General features: G+C 55.3%; 1 protein-coding gene and 1 long non-coding RNA gene across 2 annotated transcripts; one reads left to right on the forward strand and one right to left on the reverse strand.

Annotated features, from left to right (window-relative positions):
- Positions 1–1,860: 1,860 nt before the first annotated feature.
- Positions 1,861–19,076, reverse strand: NCF4 (neutrophil cytosolic factor 4). Its single transcript, XM_032346396.1, is given in 12 exon segments — positions 1,861–2,036; positions 2,039–2,142; positions 3,418–3,483; positions 3,721–3,851; positions 5,907–6,005; positions 6,684–6,741; positions 7,861–7,988; positions 10,807–10,877; positions 13,091–13,108; positions 13,111–13,243; positions 13,621–13,705; positions 18,875–19,076. Coding segments are annotated over 12 exon segments (1,014 nt in total). The 5' UTR covers positions 18,907–19,076; the 3' UTR covers positions 1,861–1,947.
- LOC116592827 lies at positions 18,420–24,000 on the forward strand. Its single transcript, XR_004286618.1, has 3 exons — positions 18,420–18,784; positions 20,399–20,532; positions 23,885–24,000. It is a non-coding gene; the product is annotated as an uncharacterized LOC116592827 (long non-coding RNA).
- The last annotated feature ends 141 nt before the right edge of the window (positions 24,001–24,141 follow it).

Below are 24,141 nucleotides of genomic sequence, written 5' to 3' on the forward strand. Positions count from 1 at the left end.
AGTGGGTTAAGCCTCTGCCTTCAGCTCAGGTCATGATCTCAGGGTCCTGGGATCGAGCCCTGCATCAGGCTCTCTGCTCAGCAAGAAGCCTGCTTCATCCTCTCTCTCTGCCTGTCTCTCCGCCTGCTTGTGATCTCTCTCTGTCAAATAAATAAACAAAATCTTAAAAAAAAATGTTGTGGCCAGGAACAGACCACTTTTTATTTACCCTGCTTGTCCAGACAAGTTCCTTAGATCCCCCGCTCTGAGTTTCTGATCAGTTTTGAAGTGCTCCAACTGCCATCTCTTTAAATATTGCCTCTCCATTCTCTGTATTTTCTCTTTCTGAGAGTTTGACTTTTTAAAAACCACATTCTGTTATTTGTATCTCTTAACTTCATTTTCATATTGTCCAACCTCTTGTTTCTCTGTGTCATATTCTGGGGAATTTCTTTGATTTTTCTCTTTCCCAATGCACTGGTTTTCTCCTAATATACAGTCTAGCCCACCTACTGGGTTTTCTGATTCAGCAGGTGCACACACACACACACACACACACACACACAGACACCTGCTCATGGGTACACACATAGCATGCATGTACATTCCAGCTCTCTTTTGCAAATCTGCCTGGTTATTCTCTTCTGCTTATTCATTTTTATGCTTTGATTCTTTATTTCTTTAAACCTTTTAGTCACATAGCTCAAAACCTTGTGGTCCCTGTGACTCTAAAGTTGTTGCTTACTAGCACTGCCTGTTCTCATTCACAGAGAGTTAGTGATCTTTGACATACACCTTTGCTTCCTCTGAATCCCTCAGCCCAAACTGAGGATGCTTCACTCCAGAGGGGACTTTCTTCTATTTCTGCTTGGAGGTGCGGACGCCGATCTGTCAGGATCACTTCAGCCCTCACTCCCAGGGGCCTTGACCCATCACAAGAATCCCTGGTCCAACCTCCCGCATATGGCCTCCTGCGGCTCAAGCAGTCTGACAGCAGAGCTGTCTCCATGATTCAGAACAACTTCCCCCTCCATGCTGTGGGTTCTGGTCCCAGCTGTGACATGGGGGGCTTGGAGGGAAAGAAGAGGGAGGATCATTAAAGAACCCCACTACTTCTTGTGAGGCTGTGATTCTTTGAAGAGAGGTGTCCTATCTAGAGCCCCTCAACCAGTTGCGTCAGGCAACATGTTAGAAGCCAACAACTGGATTTGTTACAACGGAGTTTGCAAGGTCTGCTGAATTTTTGTCGAGTGGCTATTTTCTAGTGTGCCATTATGGGTTGCATTATGGGTTGCACCCTCCAGGATATGTTGGAGTCCTAGCCCCCACTACCTCAGAATGTGACCCTTTGTGGTGATGGGGTCTATAGAGGTGAGGGTCTGTAGCGTGAGGTCAAAACAAAGTGCTTCAGGTGGTCCTAATCCAATATGGCGGTGTCCTTGGATGCAGAGACAGACAAGGACAGAGAGAAGCTTCGAAGAGCAAAGGAAGGACACTAGGTGAATATGGAGGATGGGAATAACGTAGCCATAAACCAAGGAATGCCAGAGAATGCCAGAAAACCACCAGATGCTAGGAAGAGGCAAGGAAGGATACCCTGATGGGTTTCTTGAGAGCATGGCCCTGCTGACATCTTGATGTTGGTGGACGGGGCAAGGGAACGGGGCAGCTGGAATACAGGACCAATGCCAGGGCGCCCTTCCATATATAAATGACCCCTAACTGACCCTCACTCATGGGGATTTCACTTCCTCTCCTTTCGTTCCTCAAAAGATACTGTCTTTCACAGTCTGAACCTTTGAGGAGGAAAGGGTTTATTTAATTCAAGACCAAGTATGCAGACAGACGGAATACAGGTCCATGGATTCGAACCAGCAGGTCTGTCCACGCTCCCAGGTTTTCCTGGTCCTGTTCTCCTCCGAGAGCTTCTTACCGAGCATCTCTCCCTGCCCCAGGCACACCATCGGCTCAGGGGACAGTGTTGTAGACCGCGTAGTCATCCTTCTGGGTGATATGCAGCTTCCAGGGGAAGAGGCGTTTCTGGGAGGGGAGACCCTGGCCTGCCTCACCATGAGCACCACGTCCTCGTCTGAGAGCAGCCGCACCAGATCGCCCTCGGTGTCCCGGTAATTTAGGGCGATGTCCTCCCTCTGGAACTCCCGCCTGGGTGGGAAAGATCCGGGTTGATAGAAGGTCGGGGGCCCTAGGACTAAGCCTCAGGGAGACAGGGAGTGGGGGCTGAGGAACTTTAAAGCTGGGGTCTAAGAGTCAGAAGAGGTCAGAGCATGACAGGCCTTATCCCTCGTGTGGTCCCATTGCACAGATGGAGAAACAGACCTACGGGGGAGAAGGGGCTCTTACAGTGAGTTACCGGCACAGCCTGAAATGCCTTGTGTGTACACGTGCAAAGTTAAGAACTTCCTGGGGAAGGGGAGTGAGTTTGGCCAGACCATCAAGCCTCCAAGGGCCACCTGTTTGCAGTTATGAGGACTCCTACGGACTGGGACCATCTCGTGTGGGAATGCACATGGCTGGTGACAGTAAACACTGATATAACCTTCATATAGATAACTCAGCAAATGGGGTTGGAAGCCTAACAGACTTGCAAACACCTTGACTCCAAAATTCCACTTCTAGAAACTCATCGTGAAGCGAATAATCATACAAGTCACCACATATGAGGATCCCAGCATTCTTTCTGGTAGTGAGAAAGGGGAGGGTGATCCCAATGGCCAAGAAGGGGTGGGGACTCCAGAGCCTCCCCAGAATGACGTCATGCAGCCAGGTGATGTCATAGTTATGTGGTGAGAGTGGGGGGTGTGCTCGGAGGCCATCTCCATGTACATCTGATCATGAGAGGAGGGATATCTGTATTTCGCTTCATTCTACTTTTCTGTGATTTTTTGTTTTTTGTTTTTTTTAAGATTTTATTTATTTATTTAACACAGATCAAGCAGGGAGCCTGATGCAGTGTTGGATCCCAGGACTCCAGGATCATGACCTGAGCCGAAGGCAGACACTTAACCGACTGAGCCACCCAAGGCGCCCAACCTTCTCATGTTTTTTAAGAATGAATAGGAATTATTTTCATCATCAGTGGAACAAGGTTATTTCCATTCTGAGGCTGGCTCTCGGGAGGTAGAGTTTCTCTGATAGCAGAGGATCCAAGTCCAAGGCTAGGAAGACTCCAGCTTGAGCTGCAAAGCCACACTCATGAACCGTGTGACCTCCTCTGAGCCCCCTTGTATGTCTCTCTGCAGACCCCCACTCTTCTCCGACACGGGGGGTCTGATATCTGCCTGGTGGGGCTGGGCTGGGGATAAAACAGGAGGCAAAACACCTACGGCTGACTCATGCTGTGTTCCTCCTGCTGTTGGCTTCTCCGGGGTGTCTGACCCCCGCCCTCTGCCCTCCGCCCTCTGCCTTCCCACCTCTCACCTCATGAGCTGCAGCAGGTCCTTGAACAGTGGAGTGCTGCTGAGGTCCTCGTCCACTGCAATGTCCCTAAGGGGGACGACAGGCAGCGGTGAGGGGGCATCAGGCCAAAGGGGGACATGGGGACAAGGCTGGCAGGACCACGCTGGAGCCTGGCGTCTTGTTACCCGGGTATGGCTTATCTGGAGGGCAGGGCGAGCCACCACAGGCTTTTATTTGGACAAGGGGAGATCCGCTTTGGGTCTCAGAGTCAGGAGTGTGATGCAGGGGGTGGGGATGGGCAGGGACGGCGGCCGGGCCACGAACTTGGTGGTGCTGATGGTGTCCTCGTAGTAGTAGCAGCGCAGCCAGTTGGTAGGGTCTTCTTCCTCCGGGAAGTCCTTGAGGATTTTCACGAACGACTGTGGGAAGATGCCCGTGGCTCCCCTCACAGTGCCCTGAGGAGGAAAGGAGGGGTTGCCCTGTCGGCAGGAGGAGAGGCGCCAGGACCAGACGTTGCTCCCCCCTCCCGCACATCCCCCAACCCTGCTCCCTTATAACGAGGCAGACGAGGTTGTATGCAGAGGCAGAAAAAGTAGTGGCCGAGGTCACCATGCTATTCACCCCAAAAACAAATTTCCGTTCTAGAATAGGTCGAGATCTCACTTTATCTGAAAAGCTGTTTTCATTTCATTCAGTTATTCCTGAGTGAGCACCCGCCACGTGGCAGGTTCTGGGTTCGGGGAGGATGGCATCCTTGACCTCTGGTGGGGAGCGCGTACCGTGGTGGGTGACGGTGGACGCACAGGGAAGTGGGTGAGCTTCACGCTGAGCCAGTAGCCAGGGAACACAGAATGGGGGAGGGGAGGTGGCTCCCTTCACCCACTCACTCATTCATTCATTCATTCATTCACTCATTGACTCTGCAGACAGCACAGAGCAGCTGCTTTAGAGCCAACGGCCCAAAAGCTCTCTCCAGCGCTGGCCACGCACGACCCAGCTATAGCCTGTGCTTTGCCCACATGTTCTCCAATCTTCCCAACTCTAGAGAAGACGTTATTATCCCCATCCCATTTTACAGACACAGATACTGAGGCTCAAATTCGTCTCTTCCCTCCTCCCCGGACCCTCCCCTTAACCTGAGGCCAGAAATCGGCCATCCCACTAACATAGAGAACTTTCCAGAAAACAGGAAGGTAACAAGCATTTCCCATTTCTGGAGAATTTCCCAGCAATACCCCACAGCTGTAAGAGCCATAGGGTCCCGAGACAGGGCTGCAGGACAGGGGTACGATCAAAGCTGCCAAGTCCGTGAGAACAACAGACCTCACACCCCTCTATGCCAGGGGCTCTCGCCTCCCTGGAGTCCGCGTGGGCCCTGTCCCACCATCTTCTTTAGACACCCCCTGCCTCAGGAGCCTCGACAAAAGGGAATCTTGTTTAGGAACAGCAAGACCCAATCTGAACGGCTGGAACAGGGACCAGGGTCTCCCATCTCCCTTCACGGAGTCAGTAGGGGCCACACATGCCTCACGTGGGAACGAAACAAAGATTGAGACCTTCACCTTCCCAGCAGCCCCGGCACCGGCCAGATGGACGTATCTAGGCCCTCTGTGGGCCAAGCCCCAAACAGCTGCACCTCGGCCAGCCCTCCCAGGACCGCGATGAAGAAACGGTCTGACAGCTATCTCCATTTACAGAAAAGGAAACCACAGGGTTGAGCAAAGTTCCCAGGAAGCTAGTTAAAAACAACTAGGAAATGACACCAGACAGTCCGACTCCAGAGCTCAAGGTCCGCATCACTACGTTTTCTCGCTGCCCACAAGGTAAGGGAAATCATCCCGGATGACACACCAGTGAGTCTCAGCTGCTGGTGATTTTGTCCCCCAGAGCCAAATGTCTGGGACCCTAGATTGTCAACTGCAGGGCCGCTCCTGTGGTCTAGTGAGCAGAGACCAGGGAGGCGGCTAAACCCCCCAACCAATGATGCCGGGGATGGCCTCTTACTACCACCACCACTCACCCCCCCACCGCTGACAACTATCTGGCCCCAAATGTCAGCAGTGCCGCAGTGAGAAGCCCCGTGACAGACCAAGATATCAAACTCAGTAGATTAACAGACTTGCCCAAAGCCACCGTTTGCTGGCCTCCGAACCAAAGGCAAGTATGGTCTCTGCATCTTCTGTTCCAGGCACACACTTGCCTCCCCTGTGGCTGTAGTTCTCAGGCTGCCCTCACCCAGCTGCTCTGATTTCCAGAACTATCCTCAGAGGACATCTCTTCCCTGGGGGCATTCCCTGCGCCTGCCCCCTCTGATTTCACCCCACAAGCAGACCCAAAACAAGGTCACCTCCAACTTATCTCCATCCTCGCCGCTATCCTTTTTCCCATGCCTACCTCCAACCTTATCCCCACCCTCAGCTGCAGCTTCACATTCATCCTCACCTTCTTTATCCCCATCCTCACCCCATCCTCACCTCCAACCTCACCTTCAACCTCACCCCCATCCTCACCTCCAGCCAATCTTTATTGATCCGGCTGAGAAGGAAGATCACATCTCCGACTTTGAAATTCAGTTCCAGTTTGCTGTTGCCCGTGAAGTCAAACAGGGCCTGGGAGAAGAGAGGCGGAGGAGGGCAGGAGGAAGGGAGCATTCGCTGAGTTCCTGCCACACTGCTTTGCGTACTTCAGCGTCTCAGTGAACAGATGAGGGGACTGGCCCCGGGGAGCACGACTGGCTTGTCTGAGGCCACTCCATTTGTGAGCGGAGGAGCCAGAATTAGAGCCCAGGTCTCTCTGACTCCAGAATCGTGCTCCTTGCAGAGCTGGTGGGAGGTGCACAGAGAGCCAAGGAGCCAAACTCCGGGGTCGAGCACCTTCCTCAGCCCCCCCAGGCCTCAGTGTGGGCTCCAGGGCTCCCATAAGCCCAGAGCACTGACCACACTGTTTCTCCATGTGTGTCCCCAGGGAGCCGGGGGCTCCTGGAGGACCAGGCCTGGTATGAGTCATCTCTGTCTGACACTTCAGTTACCACCACGGGGCTGGCCTGGAGGAGGCCAGGAAAGCTTGCTGAGCGGATGATGGTTGGCTGCGTTCCCCTCGACCTGAGTGCTCCCCATATCACCTCCTTTCAGCTGGGTTGGATGCTCCAAGGGCCAAGGCTGAGGCCCCTGCTCCCCGCAGCACCCAGCCCCCATCGTGGGCACACAGAGGGTGTCCAGCAGGAGGGGCGCAGTGGCGAAGGGTGGAGCCCAGAGGTGAGGGGGGAGGCCTGGCCCTGCGGGGGTTACCTCGGCTCGCGGAGCTGCCATGCGGTCAATGATGGCGCCTTGTGGGGACTCGCTCTTGCTGCGGAGAGAAAAGGGAGGCCTGTCAGCCCTCCTGGTTCCCTCAGGGCCTGGCTCCCTGCTTCTGTCCCCAGAGGAGCCCCTCACCAGGGGCAGGAAAGGCGGGGGAAGGAGAGGATGTTAAAAGTGCAGCTACAATCGTGCCTCTGGGCCATCACGCGCACGCACACCCAGGTTCCTACTGCCCACGGGGGAGGGATTCTATCCTCCTTTGTGGACCAGGAAATGGAGACTCAACAAAGAGGCGGGAAGGAAGATACACATTTGTTCAGCACCTTAGCGTATCAACGCTTTCACACCTCTTCTTCCTTCTACTCCCCACACCCAACCTCTAATTTTTCAGCCAGGGAAATGGGTTGGAGAGGCACTATGCACCAGGGCTCAGGGCATGGGCCTGCCATGCGGCTTAGCTGAGATTGAGACCATGCCTGGCTGCGTGCCCCGGAGAGATGGCCAGGAGCCGAGAGGACACTCAGAGACGCTAGCCCGAGGAAGGAGGGAGGCCCTGAGACAGAGGTCAGGGCTCAAGAGCACTGTTCCTGGAATTCTTAGCAGCAGCAGCCCGGCCTTTGGAAGCCCAGCCCTATTACAGTAGCTCAGGTTTTCCATGATTATTTTCTGCTCAGTGTCCCCTGAGCGAGAATGTCCCCTGGGGGCCAGTGTGATACACCAGAAGCCACAGCCGGCCCCATGGAACCACATGATGGGGGACAGGACATCCCAGGATCTGGGAATGTCTGTAGAGAGAGCAACTCCTCCCCTCTCTCCCTCCCACCACGCTCTCCAGGCACCGTGAGCTCTGAGGCATCCCCAGTGGGGACTGTGGCACCCAGCTCTCCGCATCAGTGACCCAGCCTCTGTGCTCTGGTCGTCACTGTCACACACAACAAAATGCACCCACCTTGTATCCCTCCACCCTGTGCGTGGTTTTCAGAGCTCAGCTAACAAGCTGAACATCCTGGGGGTGTCCCGGGATAGAACCGATGTCTAGCTTTTCCCTTCCTCCGGGGAAAAGAAATGCCTTCTGTTGGGGGGGCATCTGGGCCAGAGCGCCTGGTTGGGGGCACCTGGTGAGGGGCCCGGGGCCTAGCCCATGGAAGCACAGGGGCTGGTCACTTACATTTTCCGGGTGCGTGGCCGGAGCCGGCGCAGGGCCTGGGGCACCTGCTCTGAATCATAGGGTGACTGGTAGAAGAAGATCCGGACATCCTCGTCCATCAGCACCCAGATGGGTAGGCTGAGGAGGCTCTGTGTTTGGGAGAGAACCAAGACGGGGATGGGAGGGCGGTCAACAGAAAGCTCTGGACATCCCAGCCCCTCTCTCCTATCCCCATCCCCCGCACTGGTCCCTCCCTCTCTAGTAATGCTTTCTCTGTCTGAGCATAGCAACAAGACATATAATGTTTCATAAGCTTTCCTCCTGGGTTCAAGTTCGGGAGGGGACCGGCTGGCTCAAGGAGGGTCCATTTGGAGAAAGCCTAAAGACCTCCAGACACAACGATAATGGTGACAGCAGGCCAAGGGACATAGTGGTGACGGTCCAGACACGGCACTGAGTGCCAACCAGGTGGTCTCACTCTGTCTCGCAACAACCTGCAAGTTAGTGCCAGAGAGGTTAGGGGACCTGCCCCAGGCCACCTGGTCCAGCGAGTGACAGAGCTGGGCTACCTAGAGATGTCTGCTTCCAAGGCCCAGTCCCGAGATAAAAAATGGGGCTAATAGTGGGAGGAAGGAGGTCTCAGGTGACACAGACCAACAACAGTTGGTGGATTACAGCCTAAAAAGTGCTTTCTGATGCTTGATCTCATATCACAGTTGGGGAAACTGAGGCTCAGAGAAGCAAAGGACCTGACCCAGTTGGCAGAGCGAGGAGTTGGGACCCTCACTCAATCTCATGCTGGTTACACACACCACGAGGCTGTCCGTGAGGACACAGAGTACCCGGACACTGGCAGGGTCATCCCCCCCCCCAAGCTGTACAATGAACAGGTCCCCAGGAGTCCTCCAGAGGCACTTGGACCCCCTTGGAGAATCCCATGGAGGCAGCAGGAGCGGGAGCAGAGGTCCATCCCAGAGGAACTGGGAAGGCAGAGCCCGGAAGGAACAAGGCTGTCATACAGGGAGGGCTGAAAGGCAGCCCAGACATGGGTTTAAGGGCACAGCCACGCAGCCAGGCTGCGCCTGGGATCAAAGTCCCCACCCTAGCTGGGTGACCTTGGGCCAGCGTTCCTCTGTGTGCTCATTAATAAAATGGGGATGATACCAGGGTCTGCCTTGGGGGATGGAGTAAGGATTAAATGAGTGTTGTGTGCACAACTCTTAGAGAGTCTACCGGCCATCTGATCTAGCAAGCGCGCCGCGAGTTGAGATGATTGTTGTCACTGTTGCTTTCATTACAACATAGCGCGGTGGGTACACAGAGCCGCGAGTTCGAATCCCAGCCCTCCTCTCCAGCTGCTCTCCGACACAGCGTGAGTGGGTCCACTTCCTCATTTGTGAATAGGGAGGATAGCATCTAACTCACCAGTTATTGAGGGAAATAAATAAGCCTATTTGTTTATCCTACAGATTTGTTTATCCTGACCCACCAAAGCTCCCCACATCGTTCTAGGCAGGTGTCACTATCACATGACCCATATTCTCCACGAGGACAGTGGTGAGACCAGTGGGTGGAAGTGACAGGGAATCAGATTTTTCTAGCAGCTGTCCAACAGAGGCTGAGCAAGGAAGCATAGTAGTGAGCTCCTCGTCCCTGAACGTTTCAAGCATAGGCTGGGGTTATGCAAGGCAGAAATTCCTGCACGATTGCCTCCTGGGCTTGGAGACAAAAAGGCAGAGATGGGATCCTCCAGGCTGCTGGTAGCTAAGCCTAAGTGTGGGAGGAAGAGCCCCAGCACCATGGCCACACCCCTCCCTCCCCAGCTCACACCTCCCTCCACAGCTCACCCCTCTCCCAGCCCTGCAGGGGGAGACAGGAGTCTCCAGCCACCTTGAAGGAGCAGCTGCCACAGCGCCCCCTTGAGGGGAGATGTATCCAGGGCTGTGTCCCAGGCGCTTCCCACCCTCCCTCTTCTCTGCTCAGAGCCCAGGATTCCTGCAGCCACCGGAGAGGGCCAGGGTCTTCTCCTCCTGCCTCCCACCTCGCCTGCCCTCCTCCTGCAGCTCACTCCACTAGGAGTTCTGATCCCGTACAGTCTGGAAGCTCCCGAGACCAGCGAGCTGGAGGCACTGCCCCGGTTTCACAGGTGAGGAAACCAAAGCCTAGAGAGAATGAGCAATTCACCCCAAATGACCTAAACAGTCAAGGTCAAAGCAAAGACTGAAGACTTCTAGCTCTGTGCCCTTCTGCCATGAGAGTGGAAGGGGAGGGGAAGCTCTCGCTGACTATGAGGGTGCCTCTGTGCTAGGAGGAGGGCTTCCCTCCTCCAGTTTCTTAAGGTTGCCATCGAGCCATGGCTTGGATGCCTCTAGTGATGGGGTGCTCACTACTTCACGAGGAATGCTGTTCCTTTTTTGCACAGTCCTGAATGGTAGAAGGCCTTTCCTGAACAGCAGTCTCTGCCTTCAAGATGCTTCTTTCTCTGTGCTCCCATCTCCTAAGGATGCAGACAGTTTACAGGCTGGGAAACACCCAAGAGCCTTTCTCTAGTTTGTGCAACGTCACTGTGTGAGAGAGCTGAGGCCCTGGCCCAGCCTGCCTCTGTTATAGAGGCCACAATTTTGTGATTTTCATGACCCACCTGTCCCCTGTCCCCACTGGGCAGCAGGTACCTTGAGGGCACATACTCGGTCCTATTCATGCTGGTATCCGAACACCTGACACAGACACCTGTGCACACCTGGCACAGATTTCTCGATCCCAAGTGTGGTTCCTTGTTCCCCTCCCCATCGCTCCTGCTGCACCCTCTGGAACCCTGGGAACACATCCTGTTTCTCTCCCCAGGTCCCGCCTCTGAGGATTGCCGAGCGGCCCCATCGGAGCCAGAGAGCAGCCCCCAGGTCGCCTTCAGGGACACTACCATCCCTGGGGCCCTCCAGGGGCGGAGATGACACAGCCCACCGTTACCTTCATGTAGGCGTTGAGGGCAGGAATCCGCATCTCCGCGATCTCCTGTTTCACACCCATGTAGACTTTGGCTGTGGAAATGCAAGGAACTCTCCTGGGAGCCTGGCCCACGACCACGGTCTCTGGACTCCGAGCCGCCCACCCAGGCCAGGAACTCGCCCCCATAGAGTGGCTGAGCCTCCAGGCCACCTCCCTTTCAGCTTGCATTCTCTTGCATGTACTGTCGCCAGATGATATTTTTCTTGTTTTACTTCTTTATTGCCTCTTCCTGCACACATACGTGCATGTGCACACGCACACACACACACACACACATGCACACACTCAACGATTCTTGGCTCTAAGAGAGGAAGAGCTTTGCTTTGCCCCACCTGGAGCCCATCCCTAGGACAGGGGTCTTCAACCCCAGCTGCATATTTAAGTCATCCACAGAGCATTTAAAAACCTCATTGTGTAGGACTTGCCCCAGGATAATTACATCAGAATCTCGGGGTTGCGGGGGGAGACCTGGGCATCAGAATTCTTTAAATCTCAGGGTACTTCGAATACCCGCCCCTCGTAAGGAACCAAGGGTCTAGAACAGTGGTTCTGGTGGTTCACACCATAGTGATTGACCACATCGATCAATATTTGTGGAGTAGATGAATGAATCATTCCTCAAAAGCAAGGCAGTGTGTTTAGGGGAACGGGAAAGAGATGTTGGCTGACCCAAGACAAATGTCCTCTCCAGGAGCCTTAGGTGGGGGCCCTGGGAGAACTGTCCCCCCCAAGAACCCCCAGCAGAAGGCACATGTCTGGCTCCTGTTGCCTGTGAGATGGGCAGGGGCTGGCGTTGGGTGGGTGGTAGGAGCGCAGGATATGAGGTCTGGGGTGGGGACGCCTTTGAGACTTAGTAGCGACAAGAGAGCAGCTAAGGTCAGAGGTCAGATCACCTGGTTGCGGGGAGGGTTTGGGGAGGGAGAAGAAAGCCAGAGATGGCACGGCAGAGAATGCTCAAGAACCTTTCAAGGAGCAGCAGAAGGGGCAGATTCCGTCAGGAGCTGGAGGAGCAGCGATGAGGTAGGAAGAGACCTGGAAGGAGGTCAGGGAGGCTTCCTGGAGGAGGAAGCGGGACAATGATGGTAAGGCTGGGATAGGCCCACAGAAGTCCAATGTAACGGTGACGGGCCACCGTCCTGAAGGGAATTCGGTGGGACTGTGAGAGCAGAAGCCAAGCTGGTGGATGAGGAGGGGATGGAAGGAGAAAAGGGGGACAGTGAGCGACTCCCGAAAGAATGGAGATTTTGAGGGCTGTCGGGCTTCAAGGGGGCTTATGGCCAGAAAGCCTCCTCATGGCACAGGCTTGTCTAAAGACAGGAAAACTAAGGCTGTGGGAGTTTGCAGACGCCACAAGTAAGGAGAAGGCAAGTGTACAAAGACCCACAAGTTGTCTGGAGAAAGTCACAGAGAGGAGGGAGGGGCTCCCTGGAGTCCGGTGGGGAGGCGGGCTCGGGGGCGGGGGGTCTCCCTTCCCCTGCAGCCCAGAGACGGGGGAGGGGGCCGGTGTGAGTTGAAGTGGCTCTGGAGGAAGGAAAAGGGGAAGCCAAGAGCCCCTGGGAGCAGCTTCAGCTCCTCAGGGAGCTCCCCTGGGATAGAGAGAAAGTGAGAGCAAGCCAGAGCAGAGTGTGGAGCCTGAATAAGGAAAGGTCTGGAAGTGTCTCTGCTGTTTGTGGAAAGGGTGCTTGTATGTGGCCTGTAGGGCATGGGGGGGGCACCCTGAGACCATCCCGCGGACTGAGCACCCAGACCCTCGCAGGGCTCAAGAGGGCAGGTGCTGAGCCACTGGAGATTTGGGTCTATCCGAGGTGCATGTGTGGACCAAGCTGGGGAGAGAGGCCAGGGGGCAAGGAGTGAGGGGGCTGTCCAGAAGCAAAGATGGGGTGCCCACAGGGTCCCAGAGCAGGGAAGCAGGCCCCACCCGCCCCGGGATCCGCCCAAGCTAGGGCAGCAGTCAAAGGGCAGCTCTCAATCAGGGCTGCAGGGGGGCGCTGAAGGTGAGTCCGCCCCGTGAGCAAGGGATGGATGGCCCGGAGGTCAAGGGCAATGGGCTAGAGGAAGCAGCCGTGGCTGCCAGGAGGGGCCGTGGACGAAATATTTGGCCTGCAGGCAAACCTGGAGTGACCACCAGGGGGCAGCAGAGCTGGAAGGAGAGGCCAAGGGCTGCAGCTCTGTCGCGGGTCAGGCTGCCCAGCTCCCCGGGGCCTCAGGACTGGGACGTGCCACGGGGCTGGGACGGGCCGCCTACCTGGGAGCGTGGGCAGCTGCAGGTGAACGGGCTGGTCTTGTTCTCCGGCCCAAACCGCTCCTCCAGCTTGCTCTGCAGGGCATAGAACTGGCGGTAGCGACGGTAGATGAGGTATTTTGAGCCCCCTTTTGTCTTCACCTCGATGACGAACACCTGGGGAGGACACAGGTCAGGGTTTAGGGAGGTCAGGGGCAGAGGAGGGGGTGGGTGGAAGGTCCTAGGACTAGAGCAGCATTTCTCAGCCTCAGTATTCGCGGGGCGGGTGTGGGGGCATCTCCTTCTTTGGGGTGGGAGGGCTGTCCTGTGTGCGGGGCAATGCCGAGCTGCCTCTCTGGGCTCCGTCCACCAGAGTCCAGCAGCAGCCCCTGCCCCAATCTGGAATCCTCAAAAAGGTCTCAAGATATTTAGTACCAAACGCCCCCTGGAGGGCGAAAACCGCCCTGTTGCGAACCACCAGGAGAGAAGTTAAGGGGATGAGAGGGTTGGAAGGTACAGCGGGCAGAGCTGAAGGTCAGGGGTCCTGTCTTAGCAAAGTAGCTGGTGAAGCCCCTTTTCTCCTCGATGTCAGCGATGTTGGCGGAGATGGCGACGTCATCGGGAAGCTGCTCAAAGTCACTGAGGAAGACGGGAGAGAAGGACAGTTCAGTTACCACCAGACTGATGGGCAAGCTGAGCCCAAGTGTGCAGAGGTGAACCAAGGCTGTGTCCCGCATTCCTCCGTCAACACCCCTTCAAGTGCCGGGCAGCGACGTGGACCAGACTTTGACAGCAAAGGCACTTGGAGATGGGACCCTGTGTCAGTAGTCACGCTAGCAAACTGCTCCCCAGCTGCGTTATTCATCTGGGAGCAGCACATCCAGCAACCTCCTCCGTGTCAAACCCTGGGGAGGCCATGGTCATAGTGGGAAACAAAGTCAACACACGTCCCACAGAGAGAATGGGTCATCAGAGCCGAGCTGGGGAAGTCCTCACAGAGGTGGACGAGGCGTTGGAACGGGGTCTAGAAGATCAAACAGAAGGTCGGAGGGGACCTTCGGACTCTCCGGCTCTGAGGCCCACCTCCCCGCCAGGCTAGAAGGTCAAACAGAAAGTCGGAAGGTCAGGGGAGGGCCTTCCAGGCAGTGGGAACAGCATATGCTAAGATTTTGAGGCACGAGGAGTGGGCTCGGGTCTGGTGTGACTGGAGGTGGCTGTGATCAGAGGCTGCACGGGCAGATGAAGCCAGGCTGAGGAGGATCTCCAGTGTTGAGCCGGGTAACTTCTTTAAGCCACAGGGAGCCATGCAAGGCTTCAGAAGAGAGTAAAAACAGTAGGATCCCAGCTGTGGGAGGCCAACTCAGGCAGCTGTGTGCAGAGGAAAGGGAGCACAGAGACGGAAGGGACAGAGCAGCCATTCCAGGCCCCAGAGTGGTGCAGCTCAGAGATGGTGGGGGCCCAAGTCAGACAGCAGGGACAGGAGGAACGAACAGACACAGAGATACAACCCTTGGTAGACACTGCTTCACTACTGTGTCCCCTGCTTCTTCCTGCCAATCAAGCTCCATTTTTTTTAGGGTGGCAATGTCCCTAGCCTCAAGGTGATAGGCCATGACTGGTCAGAACCAAACCCACTAATCTCATTCCTATTTCCCAGCCTCCCTGCAGCTAAGACCAGCCACGTGACCAGTTCTGGCCAGTGAGACCTATGAGGAAATCTCCCCTGGGTCACTCCTGGAGAGGCCCCAGTGGAGATTTCCTGATCCCAGAGGGAGGAACTGGCGCCCAGCATGGTTTCCTCTCCTTCCCCCTTCTTCCTATCTTAAAGCAGATGTGCTGTCTGGACCCACAGCAGCTATATTGCATCCATGAGGCAAAGACAGGAGGCAGACCAAAGGAATCTCCGAGATCCTGGTCCTGAGGACACTGAGCTGCAGAAGCAGCTCTGGCCTCCCTCTGGACTTCTTGTCATGTGCAAAAATTAGCCCTTACTTGTTTAAGCTCCCATGCATCTCTTGGTGCCCTGCTGCAGACTTTCACATTTCCAGCAGACATGCTACCAATCTGTGAGTCATTCCTGACTAATGGCCAGCAGAGTTGGGGGACTGTTTGGATTTGGAGGTGAAAGAAAGGGCAGTGTCAAGAGTGACACCTACATGTCACCCATATGCTGAGCAGGATGGGAGGAAGGGGAGGGGTGCTGATGGACTGAGTTTCGGGCATGTTATTGTGAGGCCCTTGGGCCCCCAGGTCTGGGTCTGGCAAGAGCTGGTGTGGCTCTCTAGAGCTCAGTGAAGGCGGTTGGGGGTTGGGGGGGGGGGGGGGGTCTCTGCTGGAGTCGGGGAGGTACCCATGTGCCCTTGATTGGTGGTAAGGACCCCCCGGAAGAGCAATCTTTGAGCAGAGGGGGCTGAGAGGAACAGATGGAGGATGAGAAAACACCAGCCAAGGGGACAGAGAAAGAGCAGCCACGGGTCACCGAGTCCCGAGCAACTGGGGGACAGGGTGGGAGTGGGCGCAGGGCTGCCACCTCCCCAAACTGGGCAGGCCCTCAGGGGAGATCGGCTTCCCAGTCTGCACACCCAGTCCCAGCGGCTGCTGGTCCCCACGTGGCCTGGGCTGTGTGGGACCTCTGGCTCTCTCAGGACACTGGCCGCTGTCGCTGGGCAGGGAGTGACTCAGGGTGACAGTGGGCAGGCAGAGGAAATCCCCACCACTTCCCAGCCGACTTAGTGGCCACTGGCAACCTCCCCACTCGCTTTCCACACAGGCCGCCATGGCAACACCCCTGGGAGAAGCTTCCTCCTCCACTTTCTCCCCAGAGGCTGTGTATTTCATGTTTACTTCATCCGCAACAGGATGGGGCCCTGGCTGGACAGGAAGGAAGGAACCCGAGAATAGAAATGGCCCTGGGCAGGGAATTGGCCACATTGGGTCATAGCCTCGCTTAACAGTTCCCTGAGTGTGTGCTATGTGCCACATGCCCTTCTGGCATCTTTTTTTACAGACAGGGAAACTGAGGCACAGAGTGGTTACAGAACCTGCCCAAGTAAATCAAGAAGCTGAGATTCGAGCCTAAGCAGAATTTTGGTCCCAAACACCTCCACACTGCTCCTAGTTTGCTGCACGAACGTAGATAAACCCCAGGTTCCCCCAGCCTCAGTTTCCCCATCTGAGGTAATAATAATAACGATCATAGCAAAACCCTTGTTAGCACCTAGCGAAGCTCACACAACTGTTCTAAGCACATTCGGACACGGCCTCTGCGCTCCTGGGTATCATGGCTGAGGGAAGGAGTTTAACACTAAACGAATAACACATCCTTTTAATGGTCGGGGAGGCTGTGAAGGAAAAGCACATGGTGTTTTGAGCTATCGCAGAGCCCGGCCGTTATTATATCCCCTCCCACCCCCGAGGACTAGTAGTGCAGTGGGCAGGAGAGCTTGGCAAGCAGGCACTTCGAAGACGGGGCTTACATCCATCAGAGAGAAAAGCAGGGTGCTATGCATGTCCGAGGTTCATGGCTCACTCAGATGGAGAGTGGTCGGAGAGGGCTTCCTGGAAGAAGTGGGGCTGGAGTTGGCCACAGGACAACAGGCAAGGGAAACAAGTGCAAAGGCTCTAGCCATGCCGGGGTGGGGTTGGGGAGAGGGGACAAGTGCAAGGAACTTTGGGGCGGGGGCAGTCTGGGAGGGGGAAAGTAACTCGAGACACAGGCAGGGCCCATCAAGAAGGCCCTGCGCCTTGCCCTGGGCTGCTGGCAAGGGAGACTTACTCTGGGAAGATGTGGGATGGCATGGGTCAGGACATCTCATCCGTAGCAAGGCCAGCCCCAGAATCCCCATGAAAGCAGGGACCTTGCTCCCTGCTATACCCCCGGGGCCCAGAACAGCTCCAGACACACAGTAGGGGGCTTCCGGGTGGGGCCACCCCGTGTCTTAGCAAGTCCTCTGGTGGTCAGCCTGGGAATGGCCGGGCTGCCTGCTGCACCAGGAGGGAGGCAGGGGTGCAACAAACCGGACTAGAAATCCCCCCAGGAGAGGCCACTGCCCTGCAAAGCTCAGCCAAGACCCCTCAGAGCTGTCCGTGAACCCAGGTTCTCCAGGGCCCCTCTGCTCTGGGTTCCCACGCACCAGCTTCATTCATGCAAAGTCCACTGTGGAACCTAGACAGGAGGGGCTGATGGAGACCTAGAGTGGCCCTCAGGGGACAGCTAGGTCACATTCGGTGGCTCCCGCACACAGTAAGTGCTGAAAACATGTTTGTTGGAACCAAACTCACTACCCCAAGGCAGTCCTTTCGAACTCTGGTCGGGTGGGGTCTGGGGTCTCTGAAAGTCCTGCTGGATCCTCGCGCTTCTTTCCCGGCCTCCACTCTGACCTCAAGCAGAGCACAGGGTCCCCGAGGGGCAGGGAGGCCTGTGACTCCGGGACCTGGCTCCATGCCCTATGAAGGGAGGCAGGAGGACGCCCCTTCCACCTGCTCTGAGGGCCACGTGTGGCTGCAAAGAACCAGGGAGCGGGAGGGAGGGAGCACCCCCGGCTCTTGCTGGTGTCCTGTCTTCCTCCACATTCCCTGAGAAACAGGAAGTGCCACGAGCTTTGCATGGGGGCCACTTCCTGTGTGTTCTCGGGTTCAACTTGGTCTCTGGGGAGAACCGGCGGGAAGGAGAACCTGGTGGGGCAGCCCCAACCCAGGTATGCCCACCGACTTATCAAGACCCTTCTGGACCCCCACTCTGGGCATCTGCGTCTGTGGCTCCTCCTCCTTCCTGGGAAGCTTTCTTCTGACCTTCAGTCTTTGGAAATTCCACCTCCAGCCCCCAGACTCCACCAAGGACCTTTGCCAACCCGTTTTGACCTAAACCGGCCTGACCCCTCTGCGGCCACCCTCGGAATTGCCTCCGCACAGTAGGCACGCTCTCTGATGCCACCTGCTGCTCTGGTCCAGGGCAGGAGCCAAGCCCCGTGTCCTCAGGTCCCCCACGGCTCAGGGCCAGTCTTGCTGAGAGATGGGGGTAGGCCCTCGTGGGGGCTGTGCTGCAGGGGGACCCTGTGGGAGGACTTTCTGCCTCGGTCCTCATTTTTCTCGTTGGCGGGATTGGACTGGAAGGATCCAAGGACACGCTCCCATCCAAAGATCCACTCACTGAGTCACACACTGGGCAGGATTTCTGGAGCACGTAGTCTCTCCTCGTGTTGTTCTACATACTAAGGATACAGCAGGGACTGGGGGGCACGTACCCTCCTGGGGCCTGTTGATGGGAAAGTCGGCGATACAGAAAAAGAAAGAGCCAGTATAGACTATTATGCCAGTGGTCTAAGGAGTCCTGCAAAAACAAAAACAAAAAAACAGGGCGAGCGGTCTGAGAGAGGCACAGGGGGCTGGGAGGGAAGATTTTTGACATTTGAGGCAGGCCCTGGATAAAGAGGAAGAAACCAGATCCTGTGGTTCCCTTTGAACAGAAGATGGAAAGCCATTGCTGACCACGGGGGCAGCGAGCCCAGCCTGGGACCCAGGACCCCTGTCCAGGACGCTACACCCACTCCTGTGTGACCCTGGGAAGGTCCACTTCCCTTCTCTGAGCCGCGGGTGCCTTCATCTGGGCCTGAGGGAAGTGAGCCACAGCTGGAAGCTTCCTTGAAACACCTTCTAAGAATCTCCATTTCTGAGCATTCCGGTTCTGACTCAGCTCCGGCCTCTAGCTTTTGGACTTTGGTAAGTGCTGCAGGAGGGTGGGCCTCTGTCCCCCAAGGCCTGCTGGGAACAGGGACGAGGCCCCGGGAGAGCACTGTGCCCTGCACTCACCTCTCGGCTCGCAGCTGCTGGGCCAGGGCCATGGTCAACGGTGCTCCCAGGGAGAGGGTGGCGAGGCTCACCTGGCCAGGCCTGGGCCGAGTTCACCTCTCACTCACCTCCAGCCACCCTGCGTCTCTGCTGTGGTCCTGGGAGTCCCCAAGAGCCACCCCTGGGGAGGCCCCACCCCTGTGTCTTTCATTTAGAAGAGGCTCCTCCTCTGGGCTCTCTAGGTCTACTCTTGGCCCACACTTCCTCTTCCCCACCTCCCAGCTGCACTGTAGTTTGGGGAAGTGCCCAACCTTGGATGCTGGGTTTGCAGGAATCCACTGATTCGGGGGGCTTTGAGGACTTCCTCCATGTGATTTCTTGGTGCTGGGCCGCCGTTGGGCATCAGAGAGCTCCACTCCAACAGAGGCAGGGTCCCTGGCCTGGCCCAGCCACCAAGGGTCCTTGTGAACTTGGAGAGTGACTTCTCATCCTCCGGCTCATCACGCCCTACCCTCTTACCCTCAGTGTCAAGCCTTGCCTAAACTATTCCCTAGGCTTGGAGTGCCAGCTTCCACCTTGCCTGCCATCTCTCAAGCTCTGGGGAAATGCCACCTCCCTGGGAAGCCTCCCTGGTTTCCCCAACACAGTTAGCCTTAGCACAGTCGCCTCTGCCATATAGAGTATAAATTTCAGTCAGTTTATGCTTCTGTCTTCCCCTTACCCAGGAGCTCTGGGCTATCCTCTCCTCGTCCCTAGATCCCCAGGCCTGGCAACAGCCCACCAGTCTTTGCTGGATCTTCCAACCACTCTGAGCTTCATGTTACAAAACCTGATCACATCTTTCCCTGCTTAAACTCTTCAACTGCTTCACCTTGTATTTAAGGAGAAAGTCCAAACTCCTGGTCCTGCCTACCTCCAGGATCCAGGGGATCCTTCTAGCTGGTGATTCTGTGGCTCCTCTCACTGGTATGGCTACTAGATTCTGAAGGGAGCTCTCTGAGAAGTCCACAATCACACCCAGTAACCCCCAACCCATCACACACACACTCACACACTCTCGTTCACGCTCAACACTCACTCAGGCATTGCAGATGCAAAGCAGAGGAACAGCAGAGAGAGGGTACAGAGGGGAAGCAGCCATGCCTTGCCATCCATGGGCATCACAGAATGAGACCTTCTGACTCCATCTGTCCCAAACCCATGCCATAGCAGTGCCTCTAGGACTGGGACAGGAGTCTGGGAGTACCGAGCCAGCCGCATGGAGATCAGAGCCTCCTACAACAGTCCCTTTGTTACCTCCCAGATGAAGGGAGTGGTGAGAGGAGCCATTCTCAGAATCCCAAGGGCTAGCTGGCTGTAAGAATGGAGGGCGATTGGCAGCCTCAAGCCCTTCCTCTGAACTTCATCCCTGCTCCAGCCAGCCACCTCAAGGAACACTCTGCCCCAAAGAGAGTTCAGAGTGAAGCCAGAGTCCTCAGGAGGGAACATACTCTGGGCCCAGCTCCACATTCCTGACTCAGAGAGGATCTCCCTCTCTTCACCCAGGCAAGGGCTCTTCTGAAACCTTTATGGACTCTGGGAGGCAAGAACAGTTGGAGAAAGACAGAGGGGAGGACATGAATAAGAAAAATAGATGTGATCAACAACTATTTACTGAGCAAGGCATTTGGAAGACAGAGGTAAGATGGCAGGATGAACTCCAGCTGAAATTCCCCATCCTACTCCAGACATACTCCAGACATATTATCTAGCTGGCTAATACTTTTTTTTAAAGTATTTTAAACATATAGAACCATAGCTCACAAGCAAGAACGTGTAGTGTTTGGGGTTCTAAGAGAGGGAGTACCTAGACCAGAGAGAGGGCCTGGTGCCTCACACTCCATGGGAAAACTGAGGGTGGATATGGGTTAGTGGGGCTGAGACTTTAATTCCTAATCTGGGACTAGGTACGTCTGGGCTACGTGACCTGCTGTTGCCAAGAAGTCAAATCTGAGTTCCCAGTGTGAAGCCAGTAGTCAGAACTGAGTGGAGGACCAGCCCTTCCCAGCTATCAGCCTGGGGTTCCTGCAGGAATTGAGATACTCTCCCAGGCCTGGGGTAGAACAAAGGGTATAGACACCAGATCAGAGCCCCATGCCTGAAACATGCACTAGCACGAGGCCGGGATCCAAGCTACCCACACGGTGTGGAAATCCCAAGCCGAGGCATTACACCAAAGCAGTTTGGAATCCGCAAGCCTGTAAGAGACAATAAAACCACCCTGTGAACTCACAAATCAAAATGATGCTTTATATAAAGAACACCTACCCTGTGAAAGACAGCTTACAGACTCAACATACAGAAGAGCTCACACCCGGAGAACTAGAGATAACATCAATAATGACTCCAACCCAGTCCCTGGTGTCTCAGGGCTCCCAGTCTACAGGATAAAGCAGCTAAATGGGGAGTCACAGGACAGGGTGATGCAGCAGATGGGGTGGGCGTCTGTAAGCACCAAGGGCTGCAAGCTCCCAGCCATGGCTGAGGTCCATGCTGCCCTAGAGTTGGTCAGGAAAGACAGGAAGTGGCAATTTTAGCCAGAAGTGTGACCCAGCCCTGGCATGTGATTGTGGGTATCATCATGTGTGTTTGATTAGAAACATGTAGAATTGCCCATTAATGTGCATGTAAACACATACAACTCTGTGTAGGGACATGGGAGCGTGTTTAGGTCACATCCACACAAGGGCACGCTGCAGAGGGCACAGTAGTGAGACTGTGAGTACGAGAGGCTGGGTTTACATACTGGGATCTATGTGGGCCCATCATGAGCGTGAATGCAAGTGCCTTTATAACATACGAACTCAGGAAACCAGCATGTTCTCTTTGATCCTTTCTTTACCCATCTGTAAAATGGGCTTACTGAATAGTATTGAGCATTAATGAAAAAAATAATTATTGAGCAGACGCCTACCCCATTACAAAGTGCCTAGACAAATGGGGATTTCTTATTCTTGTTCCTAGTTTTGTGTGTGTGTGTGTGTGTGTGTGTGTGTGTGTGTGCGCGTGTGTGCTTCAGGGATGACAAGCCCTCAAGTTCACCTTCCCAGACTTCTCAAGGTCTTGCCTTCCCACCCCTCACTCCCCCCACCCCTCAAGAAGCCTCATGTGTGTGGCCCTGACTCAGTCACTGGGCAGCCATCGCCACCTCTGCCATGGTGGGGAGGGGTACAGGAATGGGAAGATTGTTCAGGGAAGTGCCCCAGGGCCCCTGGGGGGCCAGCTCTTCCCTCCCCTGCTCCTTCCCTGCCTGCCCGTGGTTCTGCTGAGTATGGGTATTTCTCTGGCTCCTTATACACAGAACATTGCTGCTAATTTTATGCCCAAGCTCTGATACAGTGTAATTTGAGGCCAGACCCTCTGTCAGCAGTAGGCACCCGTCCCGGGGCTGCTGCAGGAGTGGAGAACGGGGCAGAAGACTAGCCAGCAAGGGGAGCCAAACTTTGCACACAATCCATTAAGCCGGTATTTATTGAGCCTTTCTGGGGAGGTACAAAGAAATGCCTGAAGTGACCTCCAGTGTATCAAGAGCTGACTTCTGATAACCGCCACTGGCCACAGCCTTGGAGTAAATGAGAGTCATTGAACAGTGGGATCTGTAGCTCCCGCCCAGGCCCTGGAGCTCCGATATTTTATTCCTAGAAGAAAGCGCCCCTGGCCTTCTCTTCCCCAAGTTACTTTGAGAGCACACCCAAACCCAACAACCTGGAGATTTGAATCTGGAGGAAAATTGCTGGGGGAGGAGGTGGGAAAAGGGGCCAAGCAAATGACAGTTGAGTGACAGCCTGACAGTGACGAGGAGGATGGAATGCTAAAAGAAATCATGTGTAAGAAGTCAACAACAAAGACAGAGGCCTCTCCGAGAAGCGGCATCACTGCATGATGGCCGATGTCCTTTTGTAACCCCATCTCCAAGGCAGGGCTCCATATGTTCAGGACACACCCGAGGGATTCCCAGAGGACTGGATGGGACTGAGGCCTGGCTCTAAAACTCAGAACCTGCACAGCACTCTTCAACCCTGACTCATTCCAGTGCTGGCAGATCCGAGCTAGAGCACCGCCCTCGGTCGCAGCCTCCGAGGACCTGATGGTCAGTAGGGAGAGCTCCAGCCCCGCGGACAGTGACAGGTGGGGGCCAGGGAGGAGGCAGGACCAGGCGGTGCCCCAGGAGCTTCTTTTGGGAGCTCAGCACATGCCTGCTGCCTGAGTCAGCGGCTCCCCTAGGGAAGAGAAGGAAAATCTCAGATTAGGCTGAGCAAGATTCCTGGGGATCCCTCACGCACTGAATTCCCCAATCTTGACCCACATGTGTCTCTCCTTGTAATTTATGAGGGGAGCTTCATTGGACCTCCTCCCTGAGCCATAAATAGCCACCCCTGGCAATCCCCAGGGAGTGGTATTTGAAGACAGAGGGTGTGGATGAAGCCAATGGGACAGCAAACTCCATGAAGGCAGAGGGCTCTGCCTTCTCTCTGGTGCCCCGGCTTGCAGCAGTGCTTCGTGTGCAACTCAGGTGCCCCAGCTCTGGCATGTGGCTTACCGGAAGTTCATTTCTCTTGTTCATTTTTCTAAGTGAAGATGATAATATTTGTTTCCCAGGATGGTTGCATCACTCATTGTTTCAAAATGTATTGAGCACCTACTATGTGCCAGACGCCCAGCATGTGCCCGGCTCCAGACAAAGATAATTGTCCTTGGGATGCAAACTTTCTGGAAATGTGTTCAATGGGAGGATGAAGGCCAAGTGCTTAGTACAGCACCCACACACAGAAGGTGGTCAGTAAATTACAAATGTTAATATTGTTATTACTGAGGATAATATTCTTGGTATGGGTTGGACCCCTCCTGGTCTAGCTACCCAGGCACACTTTGTTCCTCTGGATCTTAAAACTGCTCACATCAGATTCTAATTTTTCCCCACATTCTTCTAACCTACTCTCCCTGCACTTGACTTTATGGAAACGGCTTTGCACTTAATCGACATGTTGACAGAAACAGACCACCAGGAGGCGCCGCGAATCAACATCCCGGTTGCCTCTCTGCAGCGCCACCTTGAGGAGGAATCCATGAACCGCCGTAGAAGGAACAGCCCCACTTAGAGGGTCAAGCTGTGAGCCGGGGGGGGCGGGGGGGCTGGGGGTGGGGGGAGCCCTGTGTGCTGAATCCCACAGTCCTCCCCAAAAGGGCCCAGCGGTGGGAATCTGAGCAGGACTCCTGAGAAGATGCCCGCAGAGGCTAAGGATCCTGAA

The sequence above is a fragment of the Mustela erminea genome, chromosome 6 (assembly GCF_009829155.1).
Source record: "Mustela erminea isolate mMusErm1 chromosome 6, mMusErm1.Pri, whole genome shotgun sequence".
Lineage (NCBI taxonomy): Eukaryota > Metazoa > Chordata > Mammalia > Carnivora > Mustelidae > Mustela > Mustela erminea.